This window comes from Rhopalosiphum padi, chromosome 1, assembly GCF_020882245.1.
Source record: "Rhopalosiphum padi isolate XX-2018 chromosome 1, ASM2088224v1, whole genome shotgun sequence".
Lineage (NCBI taxonomy): Eukaryota > Metazoa > Arthropoda > Insecta > Hemiptera > Aphididae > Rhopalosiphum > Rhopalosiphum padi.
The window spans coordinates 89,568,479-89,583,397 of NC_083597.1; the positions used below are offsets into that span (position 1 = coordinate 89,568,479).

The window sequence follows — 14,919 nt, forward strand, 5'->3', positions numbered from 1 at the left end:
ATTTTTATAAGAATAACACATTTTATACTTGCTAATGTATTACTACTATCCGAGAGAAATATAATGTTAAAGTGTACGCTCGAAAAAAAAAATGATTGTTTCAAAGATTTAAGTTTATTATCATGTTTTTATTTTTAATAATTCTTTTCAATACACCAGGATACGGTGATAAAATCCATCAATATCTATTTATTGCGGTAAAGAAAGTTAATATATGTATCATATATTTGATTATTACCCAACTTATATAAGACCGTTAACTATTCACATATTAGTTTTAGGTATATGGTATGGTAGACCAAGGTCTAAATTTCGATTTATTTAAATTGTTTTCGATATATTATCTTATATAATATCAAATATAACCTTCACAAAACGCTAGAAAATCATGTTTAGAAAATCCATTTAGAAATTACTGTAGTTCATATAAATACTGTTTTGGTCGGTGCATTATTAGTTGTATACCCACCACATTACCATTATTATTTACATTTTTTAAGTTTTGCATAAAATCAATATGGTGTACTTGTATAGGTACAGCGGTAAACCTACTGAAATTACGATTTGTAAATAATAAATATTTTTTTTTTTAAAGACATTTTCAAAGTTTATACCTACGTCCCTGCAATTACGGATAAAATTATTTTCGAAATTTAACTCTACATTATTGGCCGTCCGTTTGTCAAAATAAAAAATATGCTGAGTTACGAGCCAATTGATTTGCAAGAAGAAAATTTCACATAAATACGTTTGGTTTTTTTTTATATAAATGTATTATTATTATTTTTACATAATTACATATAAGAACATAATTATTTCTAAAACATAGACTATAATCGGAGCTCTGACATTCTAAAAATCCAAGTTTGAATACATTTTGTATTTTCAAGTATAAAACGGATCTATGCATGCGACGTGTTGTGTATAAATACAACGTATAGGTATATACCACCTACCTATAACGTTTCGTGAATATGTCACTGAGTACCTACGTCTTCGGCCGTCCGTCTCGCGATGGGCGTCGGTCATGTTCGTGTGATTAATGCAATTGTTTCAATTCCGTCCAATTGTCGCCCGTTCGCTAATCGCCGTACGCGAGTCATAGCTCGTGACGTCGACGACAATTATTGCTATTACGGTGTTATTATTATTAATATTATTATTCTAGCGCCGCCATTAATATGATTATTAATCGTACGGACAGAGACGTGTCAGGGCCCGACGCTTGTGCGTGCGGCTACGTGCGCGTGTGTGTATCGGACGCATTACGTATGGTACGGCGTGGAGTCGTCTCGTAACAGCCATTAGACTATTGCCCACCATAATAATAATATAACGTGACACAGATCTTAGGCGAGTGCCAAACCCAGGCGGTTTGATTGACACCGCGCACGGCTGTCTCGTATAGCTAAATAAATAAATATTAGTATAATGTGGATAAAATGATCCTAAATATTTTACGGCCCGGGCACGATTATCGGGGGAATTTCGGGATTGGGCGCGTGAAGCCCGTAAGCCTTTGTCGCCCTCGAGCGGCACACAATAGAGTCGGTCCTCTCCTGTTTGGTTTTATCTCACTTTTTTTACTACCCAAATATAAATATAAATAAAAGTATAAATATGAAATTTAACGACTCGAAAACCGTTTTAAAATTTCCTCTCGGGACATCGCGGGACGGTTGACCCCCCCACCCCCCACTTCATCATACGACCTCTTCGTAATTTCGATCTTGGCGTATCATATCCGTCTCGTACGCCCGTGTTTATATTAAAATAATAATAATAATAATAATAATGAATACATACGCCGTTATATAATGCGACTACTACAAGCAATAGATCGTATCGCTACGCATAGCAGAAACGCAGCTGTATATAGTGTTATATCTTTATATAGTGCGAAAGAAGAACTTTTGTACTTTGCAAAACTTCGTTCGATTCTTTTCTTCCCCGCGAGACCGTGTTCCGTGCATAGTAATTTGCGTGCACGTCGGACGGTATGATGGAAAGTATAATGCGGTTGCGGTATACCGTAAACGCACGTGCAATATGGATACCATTATAATGTTATAGGTACGTCAAGAAAATAATAATAATAAACAACAGCAGCGTATGTATACTATTTAATATCACCGCCGCGATGTAGAACACGCGTCGTGATTAACGCATATTTCAGACATTTTTATACTTTACAAATTTACAATATATCCCGTTAATGGTAATACGAAATAATGGTTAAAACGTATGTTTTTTTTTTTTTTTTTAATTTTTCATAAGTGTCTCGACCAACAACATTACTCCATTCGTATTTTGTACATTAACTTTAAGCGTAAAACAACATTTTATATTCAATATATTATTATTTATTTTGTCATCCGATGTTTTAATTAAAAACATTAAAAAGATATAACAAAATAAATATATAAGTAGGTATTTAATACAAACATTTTATTAGGAAACAATCTAAAAAATTCAGACACGGTTTGAAAGAGGAAGGTTTTTGCAAAAATATTTTATCTATTTCTAGTACCTACTCCCTGACAAATAATTTAAATTCATATAATAATATTAGTTCATAGTGTTTTCTGTAGTTATATTATATAACTAGGTACTGGAAATTTATCAAGTTACAACTTATAAATAATCTAATTTATTCATTTATTTCAATAGGTAGGTAGTCATTTGAAATAGTTAATTAATTGTTTTATTTTCGTTAAACATGAGATGTGAAGATACAAAGTTTTTCGTAAGAGGCAGGTTTAAGTATTTACTGTAAAGAGCTTATTAACTTTTAAAAATTTCATTATTTTAATAAAAATAGTAAAATAAAAAAACAAAACGTTTTCGTATAAAACTCCAATTATGTAATAATCTAATATCATAAGTCATTTTTATGCATTAAATAAGATACATTTTAAAAGGATTAATTGTTACCAAACTTCTATATTAAAAGTTTTAATGAATATATAATACATGGAAATATTGTCTACATTATTCTTATATCAAATAAGAACAAAAATTAAATTAAATTCTGCTATACGCTAGACAATATTCTAACTTAGTAATACATAATAGCCTATGTATATTATTAAGATAATACTGATATGCTATAAGCAGGTTATTGCATATATTCATTAATCGTTATTTATTTTTATAAAAAATGTAATATCCTTTGTAGTACGTTTATTATTATTTTTGAATTAATACGAAGGTAGGCTTCGTAAGATTGATGTAACATTATTAGTACTGTTCATTACAATTTATTCTACAACATATATTCTTATAAACAATTTTATCAAATATTATACCTAGTTTATAACCGGAATAAAATTTTTATTTACCACAGTTATATAGGTAAATATAGTCCTCAAAACTGTTAACATAATTTAAACACATTCGATTTTACTAAAATTTAAAATACCCTTTCAATAGAATAACGTATGATTTTTTTTATATTGTAAGATAACAACTATCTTACTAAATAACAATAAAATATCGATATTAACTTAAATTTAAAATTTCTTTAATATAATTTATAAGATTTATAGGTTTACATAATAATTTCGACCAAATTATAAAAAAATAATAATATATTTAGCTGAAACAAAAAATATAATAACATACCGTTAACCAAAGTATTTACGAAATTTGGAACAGCATAATTCCTAGATACATTAATTAATTTTAAATTATAATTGATTAATAAATGGTATGTGAATTAATTAGAAAATTTAATATAATATGACTTGGTTAATTGAATAATATTTTATACTATATTGTCTGGTAAAGGTGTATAATAGCAATAGTTAGTTCTCTGGACACAGAGAGGTCTTAAATTGTAATAGTTATCTTATTTTACCTGGCTTGATTTATAGTACTTATATTTTATAATATGTTATACTCGCGGTTTATTTAATCATAAGAATTTAAAAACGTTTATTAAAAATCGCGTTTTATAATAAACGTACTTAAAATACTTGAATATTAGTAGCTTTTTCCTGGGTAACATTACAAATAAAAATAATAAATTATGTAGGTCACTGTTAACACGTGACAAAAATTGTCTGGTTAGTATTTTTTGTCTATCATTATTTATAAAATACTAGATGATATCACTATTGATTAAATAAATATACTTGAATAATAAATGTTAATTGTAGAAGTGTGTGTTTATTATAGGAAATTATAAATTATTTAAGTTTAAATTATTTATACTACTAAAATAGGTATTGAATATTTAATGATTCGTTGGAAATTGTCTACGAACAATTTAATATAATATAATCTATTGATTTTCAAAAGAGTTCAGCTGTAAAATAAGGTTCTAGAAAATGCGAAATATTACCAACGAACCTATAGTTAACTTCAAAGTGACCATGCTAGAATTGTACGACATTTGAATATTTCTTTAAGAACACAATATTTGCCCAGAATATTAATTACTCTAGTATGTTATGATGTAATATAATTTAAACTTAATTAATTGCACTTATTTCAATAAAAACGTAGAATAGTTTAAAACAATTTATACGTCGATATTGAATCGATTTAGCGATTTAAAATTAAATTTTTAATCAAAATTTAGATTAAAATAAAAAGAGATGCTATGTAAGATAATATATTATCCTAAAGATCGATTATGAGAGGTATTTAGTTTAAAAAGGCTTTATCTTCATGTTGGAAAATATTCCTGGCTACCCGCCCCTATTGAAAAGTGCTACAACTTTACCGTATAGTTGTAGCAAAATAGTAGTATTACACAACCTAATTAGTTTTCAGTAATTTTGCTCTCTCGAGGTTTCGCCTATACTACTTGAAACTTATTTTAATCTATATTAAGTACAATTTATTTTGTAGTATATTGAAATAGTCAGAAGTAAAAAAATACATAATATTAGTTATGGTACATGTAGGAACTACCAAAATTAAAATAATCACCTTTGTTCTACTCGTATCTCAGAAATTAATACAAAATTATATAAATAACTGAATAATGAATTTATAATTTCTGAAAATAATATTCATCTACAGCAAAAATAAGTAATGAACTATACAATAATTTGTAACCTTAGCTATAAATAATTACAAATTTAAACACCTCTTAATGGTTATAGTACAAATTATTAAGTATCTATTAACAACGACGAAGTTGTAATTTAATTAAAATTAATTACTTTTTAAACATACATAATGATTGAACCATAAAATATTTCTTAATAAATTATATGTAAATTGTTTCTTATTATAAATTAGTTTTTAAACGAATAAAAGTCTTATAACTTAACATGACGTCTTTATGGTACTAAAAACTTCACTATTCGCTCTTCTCTACAGGAATTCGTACCCTTGTGTCTTACTGTGTTTATTTCGATACTTATTTTATTTCGTTCCTTCTTTTATCACTCTCTGATCTTCTGATCTCCTCGAATCAATCGCATTCCACGTCCCTGTCTACCCAGCAAGGAACAGCTCACTTTTTGACGTTCCATCGCACCCTAACCCATGTGGACACAACTACCACATGACGCGATCGATAGCAGTCCCAAGTAAATATAACAAGCACTGCTGTAGTGGTGTGTACCAACGATGTTAACTTTTAACAACCATCACTACGGGGTACAAACAGCGTGACTTGGTCGACTCTCCAACCTTACTTGACCACTGTTGAGGCGAGACGGGGACCGATACAGTTAGGACTTCACTTTCGGTTTTGTGCAGCCGTATAATACCGATCAACTCTCGTCCGCCGACGTCTATGCGAATCCACTGTCGACGGTTATACACGACTATACGTTGTTCATTAATTTTACTGTTTTAATCGCATCGACAACACATGGTGGTTTTCACAGTACATCACATACGTTTATAATTGAGACATTTATTTAAATAACTGATAAAAATATGCCGTGTTAGTTTTGTGTTTCATAGATAGAAATCGGATAACACACGGCGATCGGACTATGGCCACTTAGCACATCACCGCTGCGATCCACGTCACGCGTACATTGAATATGCTCGGTCAACTCAATAATTTATTTTAGTATTTCAACCACCTACTATAGCTTTCGAACTGCTTTATATGAACACGATTTAATGTATTCTGTTTTATGTTTTTGTGATCGTACAACGTACACCTCATCAAATGTCGTATTACGGCGTAAAATAAATAAATAATAATTTAGGTGATTTTACGAAATTTACATTTATTAAATTTTCATAAAATGTTTCTGAACCAATTTTGACCAACCCACGGCCCGCGGCTCCCGGACCACATATCACTCGTTAAACATATCTAAAATAAAATATAAGAATATTTACTGTCAACGCAGTGCTGATCAAATTAAATAATTATAACTTGTTTATTTCAATAAAAGAATACTCGATTTGTAGTCTTAATAGTCTATCAAAAATAAGAAAAACAAGTACAATATTGTTTTCTGATATATTGGTAATAAATTGTAATTATTCGTATTTTTATATTTGATAATCTGCAGGAAGATAATTATCAAAGAAAAAAAAGTTGGGCATCACTGATTTAAACTATTTGAGCTAAAATAGTTATGAATCTTATTTACTAATTTAAGAATATAAATTAAGAACAACAAATGTCGGAAAGTTACATAAAGTACAGTACACATAATATTAGATTCTGTGCGGAGTAGCGATTAATGTACTGATTTTATAAAGATTTGTGTTTTTTTGTGTATTTGTATACACGATAAGTAATCGATAAAATGCTTTGACTTTCACTTTGAGGGTGATTTTGAATTAAAAATAGAATCTGGATTGTACTTTAAAAAGGTCAAAATTAAAAATTCTCGGTATTTTTTTATAATCCTAAAAAACAAACAATAAATTAAATATCAACAGGAATTTGTAAACAAATCCAATACCATTATAAAAATAATTGTTTTGTAACCATGGCTAGATTAAAACTCTTACGTATATTATTAATTATATGGAATCAAATTTTAAAAATATATAAATTAATTTAAAAGTATTATCTACCTATTTATACCATGAACTTATTCACGTTGATTTACGGTAATGTGCAGGTATTGACTTAAAAGTTAATAACAATAATATAACAATATGGTATAAATATATCAAACATATCAGGAAATATACTTGCTACTTAGTGATAAAATTTGACAGATCGCTTCCATTCAGAATCGTTTTTCGTATACTGTAGTGATACACCTTTAATAGTGAACCACTCGACGCCCAATAAAAAACAGAGTGGTTGTATACCTTTTTTGTTTAAATTTTAATATGTTATTAGATAAAACAGACTACGTGTCTACCCCTCGAATTCAACCTATCAATATTTTATTATTAAATTATTATTTTTAACACATACCTTTTGTATATAATGCGTAGTTAACATAATTTTAATGTTTCCACAGTAAATATTCCGTAGATACTTGGTCATAATGTATACCTAAAGCTATATTTGTTTTAAACTTGTGTGCAATCATAATAATATGAAACTAATAACACAAACAATGGACCACATTTCAAATTATTTCGCAAAAATTAAATTGCTATAACTATGCGTTCTAAAGCAATACCCGACAAAACTTTTAAAGATTATTCAAAATGTGTGTTTGAAATAAATTTTTCAACTTTGAATATTTTATGCAAACACGTTTATCTATAATAACCTAAATAATAACATTACCTACAAATGACGTGTGCGTAATTTTTCGTATAGCTATTACAATAAACGCATACAATATAGTTTATGCATAGAGCAATCGGAAATAAGTGAAAACCTGAATCGATTTTTTTCCCTACACGCGCACATACCACATTATATGTATTATAATATAGTCGTGTGAGAAAAAAAATAACTTTTATGAAATCGATTTTTTTATTTTCACTGAATTTAAGGTTTTATCTTTTGGTGTTTCTTACTCTGTATCATCCCATCAAAATATTTTCACTTTTCCCGGGGGTCGATTCGTATGTAAAAAAAAAAAAAAAAATTGTAGAACTTTTTATTTGTTCAATAATTCTACGTACCCGTGGGATCGTATTGGAATATTCCAGGACACAAACGCGTCCCGAGCATGGTCTCGAAGGTCTCTACACAAACGAATACGAATGATTAGCATTGGGAAAATGCACAAACCCCTATGACCCGAACAGAAAAAAATCGTTATTCACATGTCAAGAGGTCTCTGGTGCAAAATGTCGAATGACATGTGAATATTCGACTTACTTTTCACCACCGAATCATACTACTTATACATTGTCGGAACTGATCGTATAGTACCCGTATACAATTATTATAATTATTTTATTTCTGATATGAATTTAAAAAAAGGTAGGCAAGTGAGTGTCGCTCTGCTGCTGTATATTAGGCGTTGAATGGGTCACTATTATAGGTATATTAAATTCGAATTCAATGATATATCATTGTAAACAAAAAACGATCTGAGCGGAAACGGTGATCAGTCTATATCACCAATTGAAATGTTTATTTGATGTAGCTATTAAAGTCATTTATTTTACTTTTAGTTGGTTGATTTTTCCTAATATATTGCATTTAAAATACTCTTAATGTTTAATTATTATAATAATATAATATAATAATACAATATTATAATATTATATCGACTTGGATAACTCAAAATGGAATAATATCTTTCTGTAAATACCGTAAAACAGTAAACATAGATTCATGTGCATAAAATTAATAGAAAATATTTTAAAATAAATTTAAAATGTTATTACAGAGTTGAGAGTATAGTAAAATTCATAATAATATAAAATACGCAAAACTTTATGTTCCCGTGAATAATGTTATATATTATTATAGCAAACTAACTAACATATCGTTATTTATCGTTTAAATATGTAATTTCGTCGAAATTGGAAATTAAAATGTCTATAAAAAATAGTTGTTTTTATAAATTTATTCGATTTTATGGTACCGATATGAATTACTAATAAGGAATATTGTATTTATTTTCAAAACTTTTTAAAGTTTTTATGAATTTTTTACTATAAGTTAGTTTGCTATTTTGACAAATTTCATCCAAATTATAACTTCAAATACAAAGGTATAAAGCAATTTGTGCATATCTATTTCTAATATTATTTTTATACAAATACATGAATAACTTTTGCGGAATCTTCATCTAGTAAAAGCTATTAAATAACAATAATATTTAATGAAAAAAAATTAACATTTGTATGACATTTTGAAATTATTTATGTTTTTAATTTAAATTTAATGTTGACCACGCCCAATTATATAATATTATAATATAGAATTATTAATCAGCCACGTATAATACTATTGTATACAATCGTACACAGTAAACATAGTAAAGCAACAAATAATATTATCAAATTAGATTAACGTTACTATGATATTACAATTTGTAAGCACACATTTGACCATATTTGATACGTAACTTGTACATAATTATAATAAATGATAACTATTTTTGACAGTTTTTCCCTTTTCAATATAATAATAAATAAATATACTTAAAAAGTAATTAAAGCTAAAAAGAGTGTTGTCCAAATTTGCGCAACACAAATTACAATTATTATTAGTATACATAATTAATCAATTAAAAATTATTTTATTCTATGAATGTATATAATTTAATAAAGTTTTATAAAAAAAAAAAATACTTATTTAAAAATAATTGTTTCAATTTTAGTTTGATGTATTATTATTATATATTTTAACCTTATTTTTTTCGTAATTCGATATATATTTTTAATAATTTAATATCAAAATATTTATTACATAAGAATTACTTTTAATAATGTTATATATTCATATTATAATTACACGTAATAATATAATTTATTAAATATTATTACTTTACACCAAATAATGGATAAATACAAGTAATATGCGTGAATATTTTATGTTTTTATGCATGCTATCATATATTGCGTATCAAATTAAAAACTAGTTTTAATATTATAATATAAAATAACATACTGATATTATAGCCTTATAGTAGTATGAAATATCAATATGAATACAATTTAAACACCACCTGAAAACAAAGTTTTCATCGAAACAATTTTTCCTCGTATAAAGATATTAGTTACAATATTTTATGATATTATAATTTATAATAAACATATTGTTAGTAAAAAAGTAGGATTTAAACCAGTGGATATAATAATATGATTAGGTATGAGTGTTTAAAATATACAATATAAAACCACGTTTTTCGAGTAAAACCATTGAATGTTTAAAATAATAAGTAAATTGTATTATACCCATTACCCACATCATTTATACAATACATATTAAAATTAAAATTTAGATACCGTTAATTGGGTATATAATATTAAAAATTTCGGATATTATATTAATTGTATATATTGAAACGTATACTTACATAAATTCTTCATCCTAGGTACATTATCAAACAAGATATTATATGCCAAATTTTTACCATTAAATATGTCAAAGCTTACACTTGTTTGTAAAATATATGTTTTTTTCTGTTAAATAAATACAATGCTTACATTTTGTGCGTCATTAAAATTTTGATGTACAATTTATTTATTTTATTGTTTTTTATTAAAAAAACAATAAATTATTACAATTCAGGTAAATTGTTGCTAATTGTTTATGCAAGTTGGCGTACATGCCACCGTCATCCCTCTTGGTCGAGAAATCAGCGCCGCCCGTTGAGCTGGAACGTGTGGCGTCCGGCAATACCGCAGTATACGTTAGAAAAACAACAATATGTCCGCCGTTGTTATTGTCATGCGTTCGTTCGCGGTGTGATTCATTTCTTTATTTATTATTATTACGGTGCCTTTTACGGTTTTGTCGTCGCTTCTCTTACGCCGAAGAAAAGCACGGCTTTTATTAACTCTTTTATGATATTACCGTGGCCAGTTTAGGCACGGTTAGTGTTGGTACCAGCTTTGGCCAATTATCCAAGAGAGTATCAACTGCTGCAGATCGGCGCAATTTAAGAAGCGGTCCAGCTCCATCTTACCTCTCCTCACGGTACCGTTCTCTTTTTTTATTATTATTAGTTATAATAATTTAGTTATATTAGTTTTTTATATTAATAGTTATTCATATATCATACAGGACGATATGTCCAGTGCCAGTTGGCGTATCGTTTTATTATATATGACATAATTACTTATTTGTGATATATTATGTTTTGGTTTGTTTTTTAAATATCATTTGTAAAATTTATATATATCGTTGTTCTACTTTATTTATTAACCCTACCCTCTCCTCGTCATAATCAGAACCCTAGTCATCGCCGTCCACAAGCCAAAACAAAAAGGTAAGTCCGGCGTTGGCGAAACACTAATGGTTATCAAAAATAATATCTAGAGAAATACACCTGGACCTGACTACTGTATCGGAATCTACTGTATTGATCTCTTATATTTTGTATATTATATTATATTATAATATAAAATATATACAGCTAACAACGTTTCTGTTGTATGTGAAAGAATAATAAAAAATACATTAATTAAGTACAATAGATGTGACAACTACACAGATTTTTTAATTGGTTAATCAAGTACCTAAAACTAACCTAAAATAAAAATGCATTTTTTTAAACTGTATATAACATTAAAATGTATTTCGTCGTGAATCTATTTTAGTCATTTAATACGTCATATTAATTTATATTGAAAAAGAAAAAAAATAATTTTGTAGTACATTATTGTTATTATTATTTACATTATTATATTGTAGTATATTATTTTGATTTGATTATTAATATTATAACTGCACCACTTATAAAAGTAAAAATGTAATTAGTATTTTTTAGATTTTTTTAGATTTTTCATATTATTTTATTCAATTACAACCTTATAATATATTATAATAGTGGTGTCTTTAATAATTCCTATATAATAGAATAAATAAATTAAACGTAGGTAGTTTAAGAATTATAATTTTTTTATAATTACTTAATTGTAATAAGCAAAATAAAGAAAAGAGTTAGGTACACAGCAAGTAAAATAAATAAAAATTTGGTGATTAGTTAATAAGAAAAATTATATATATTAACACCTTATAATATTATAAAGTATCCGCCTACATTACAACACCTCAATGTGTTTAGACATTAATTATAGACGTAGATAAATTCTATTTTAAACAACACTGTGCATGCTGAGATGAATAATGTTGGTATTATGGAATAATCATAACGTGTTTTCTGTAATTCTCTGTCGATAAACAAAAATTAACAAAGACAACACTACAATAATTGATAATTACTATATTATCACGACTATAACAAAATATATATTATGTTGTGATGGATTAAAAATTAAAAAAAAATTATATTTCTGGAAACTATAATATTATATTAATCACAGATAAAATATAATAACGATAAAAATGACAACAAATAATAATGATATACGTAATAATAAATGGTAATGACTTATACCGTCTCGAAAAATATCATAACGACGACGACGACGACGTGGCGTTAGGTTAGGTATGCGATAAACGCGCGTAGTTATTAACGTTAATTTATACGAAAACGTCTCCTTAAAACGATATAATACTATATATATAGCGATGTCGAGGTGGTAACACAATAATAATATTACGACGATTGACAGTGCAAACTGCTAATGAATCAGCCGAGCCGTTCCAGTATCGTCGAGTACATCTTTTCGATGGAAGACAAATACTTTCGGACGTCGTCGTTGCCGTGCCCGGTCACCCGATTTCCGTTGTTGGTGTGCGTGTTGGACGTACCGTAGTTGACCGGCCCGTTGTTCACCGTGCCAACGCTTATGATACCTTTGTCGGCGGTGCTCCCGTCGATCCTGCCCGTGTTGACCGTCCCGTTGTTGATGTCGTACTCCACCATGTTGCCGTTGTTGAGCGTACCGTTCGACACGTAGCCCTTCCGCACGCTCGCGCGGTCGTCCGAGCCCGCGCTCACCACGTCCGTGTCCGATTCCGTTTTCCGGCCTTCGTTTTTCACGGTCGCGTTATTTTTTTTCACAGAGCGGTTGGCGTCTGCGGAACCGCCGGCAGTGTCCGGTCGACCGGCGGACGTCCGGCGATCGTCGTCCGCGGTCGAAGCGGGTAAGGAGCGTCGGTCCGCCGAAGTACCGCTGTTCCGCGGGCGTTGTTGTCGGACGCGTTTGTGCGCACCGTCGTCATCAGTGACGGTACGGTTGTCGGTGCTGGCCTTTTCGGCGGGCAGACCGTTCGGAGACCGATTTTTGATATTTCCGCCGTCGGCGGTGGCGGGTTCGGCTCTCGGGGCGATAACGATTACCATTCTACCGGTGTCCGGGCGGCCGTCGGGGCCGGGTTCGGGCGATTCGACGATAGTCGTTTTGCCGAAAGGCTCTTTGTTGATGGTGGCACTGTTGACGGTACCGTCGTTGATGTTGTAGTTATTGGTCGTATCGTAGTCGACGGTGTTGTTGTTGTCGATAACGACCGCCGCCGAGGGGTGGGTTTGACGTTCGACCGTTTTCTGGACGTCAGTCGTATTCTTTTCTCGCTTGTCGGGCACCAAGTCGATCTGACACAGTTCCTTGTTGTCTTCCACTATGGTGGTCACCGACTCGTACACTTTGGACGGGTCGTCGGACTGCGTGACCTCCTCGTACTGGTAAACGTCCTCGTGGTACTCGGTCGTGTACTTGGTGATCACCTGGGTGATCTTGGTGATGGCCATGCGCACCGAAGTGTTGCCGTCGCCGAGTGGTTCTCTGACCTGTTTGAGCACCAACAGCTGGTCAACGGCTACGCACTTGAGCCCGTCGTGGCACGCCTGTTTGAGCTTCGCCAGTTCCTTGTCGGACAAGTCGTTCGGTGATTTTTCGGCTGTCGCGTCGTCCAACCGCTGTGTCGAATTAATCGTCAACGACCGTTGCTTGACGTCCGTCCAAATGCTCGAGCTCTGGATGGCCATCACGAATTTCAGGTTCGAAGATCTGTCGCCGACGGCCACGACTTGTGCCGACTCGTCGATCTGGCCTTGGATTTGTTCTTCTTGCATGTATGTGACGCGCGTCGGTGTCGGGCCGGACGAACGGCCGAGCACCGCGGACGCGGCCAATGTCGACGCCAACATGAACGCGAACAACATTTTCGCAGTTGGCGCACTTAATCAAAATTAGATATATATATGGTGTGGGTTTCCTACTTGTAGGAAGGTAAGAAACGTATTAAAATTATTTGCGAGTATTGAGCAGGTAACATTACTTAAAGTGTTATTATGAACCTATGACAATCGCACAAGTGTCGTAGGTTTGCACAGATGATCTCGTACTTATACCAAACAAATAGTTTTTTTTTTTGGTTATTCGTTTGAAACGAATAAACGAATCGTGTAAGGCACTACCGTGTAGTATGCAGTAAATATAATATAGGACATTATATTACTCAAAATTCGAATATTAATATTAAATGATATATTTTACAATCACTTGACACCAGAGTTACGGTAAACCAATAACTATTGGAGAAGTAATGGCGTAGAACTAAATTTATATTTTTTATTGCATAGGATTTTTAAATCAACTGTTCTAAACAATTATTTTTATTTAAACTATGTAATGCGGTGAACTAGGTCAAACACTTTTTTTTTATACTTACATATTATTTTATAAATTACTTTTAAGTCTTCAAGTAGGTAACTTACATGTGCAGTATGTACGATGTTTTAGTAATAGTTTGAATAAAATTTACCTTTCTACTCTAGAAACAAACGAACCATTTAAAATTATTACATAACCGATATAATTTACCAGATTTTGAGTTTTTTTCTTTTGATGCCAGGTGTATATTTATTTTGTAGTTTTGTAAATTGCTAAACTAGTGAGTTTATTTTTAGTCTTTTTTTTTATTAGGATACGTCATATTCTATATTCATAGTATTTACTTAAATATTTCTGTGTTACAAACAATAC

The 14,919-nt window shown here is 30.4% G+C and overlaps 1 protein-coding gene across 1 annotated transcript; it reads right to left on the bottom strand.

Annotated features, from left to right (window-relative positions):
• Window positions 1-12,007: 12,007 nt before the first annotated feature.
• Window positions 12,008-14,191, bottom strand: LOC132917579 (uncharacterized). Its single transcript, XM_060978375.1, has one exon. The coding sequence runs from the start codon at window positions 14,094-14,096 to the stop codon at window positions 12,621-12,623; it is 1,476 nt and encodes a 491-aa protein (XP_060834358.1). The 5' UTR covers window positions 14,097-14,191; the 3' UTR covers window positions 12,008-12,620.
• Window positions 14,192-14,919: the final 728 nt, after the last annotated feature.

Coding starts and splice junctions, on each gene's coding strand:
- LOC132917579 (XM_060978375.1), bottom strand. CDS start 14,096: ATGTTGTTCGCGTTCATGTTGGCGTCGACATTGGCCGCGTCCGCGGTG.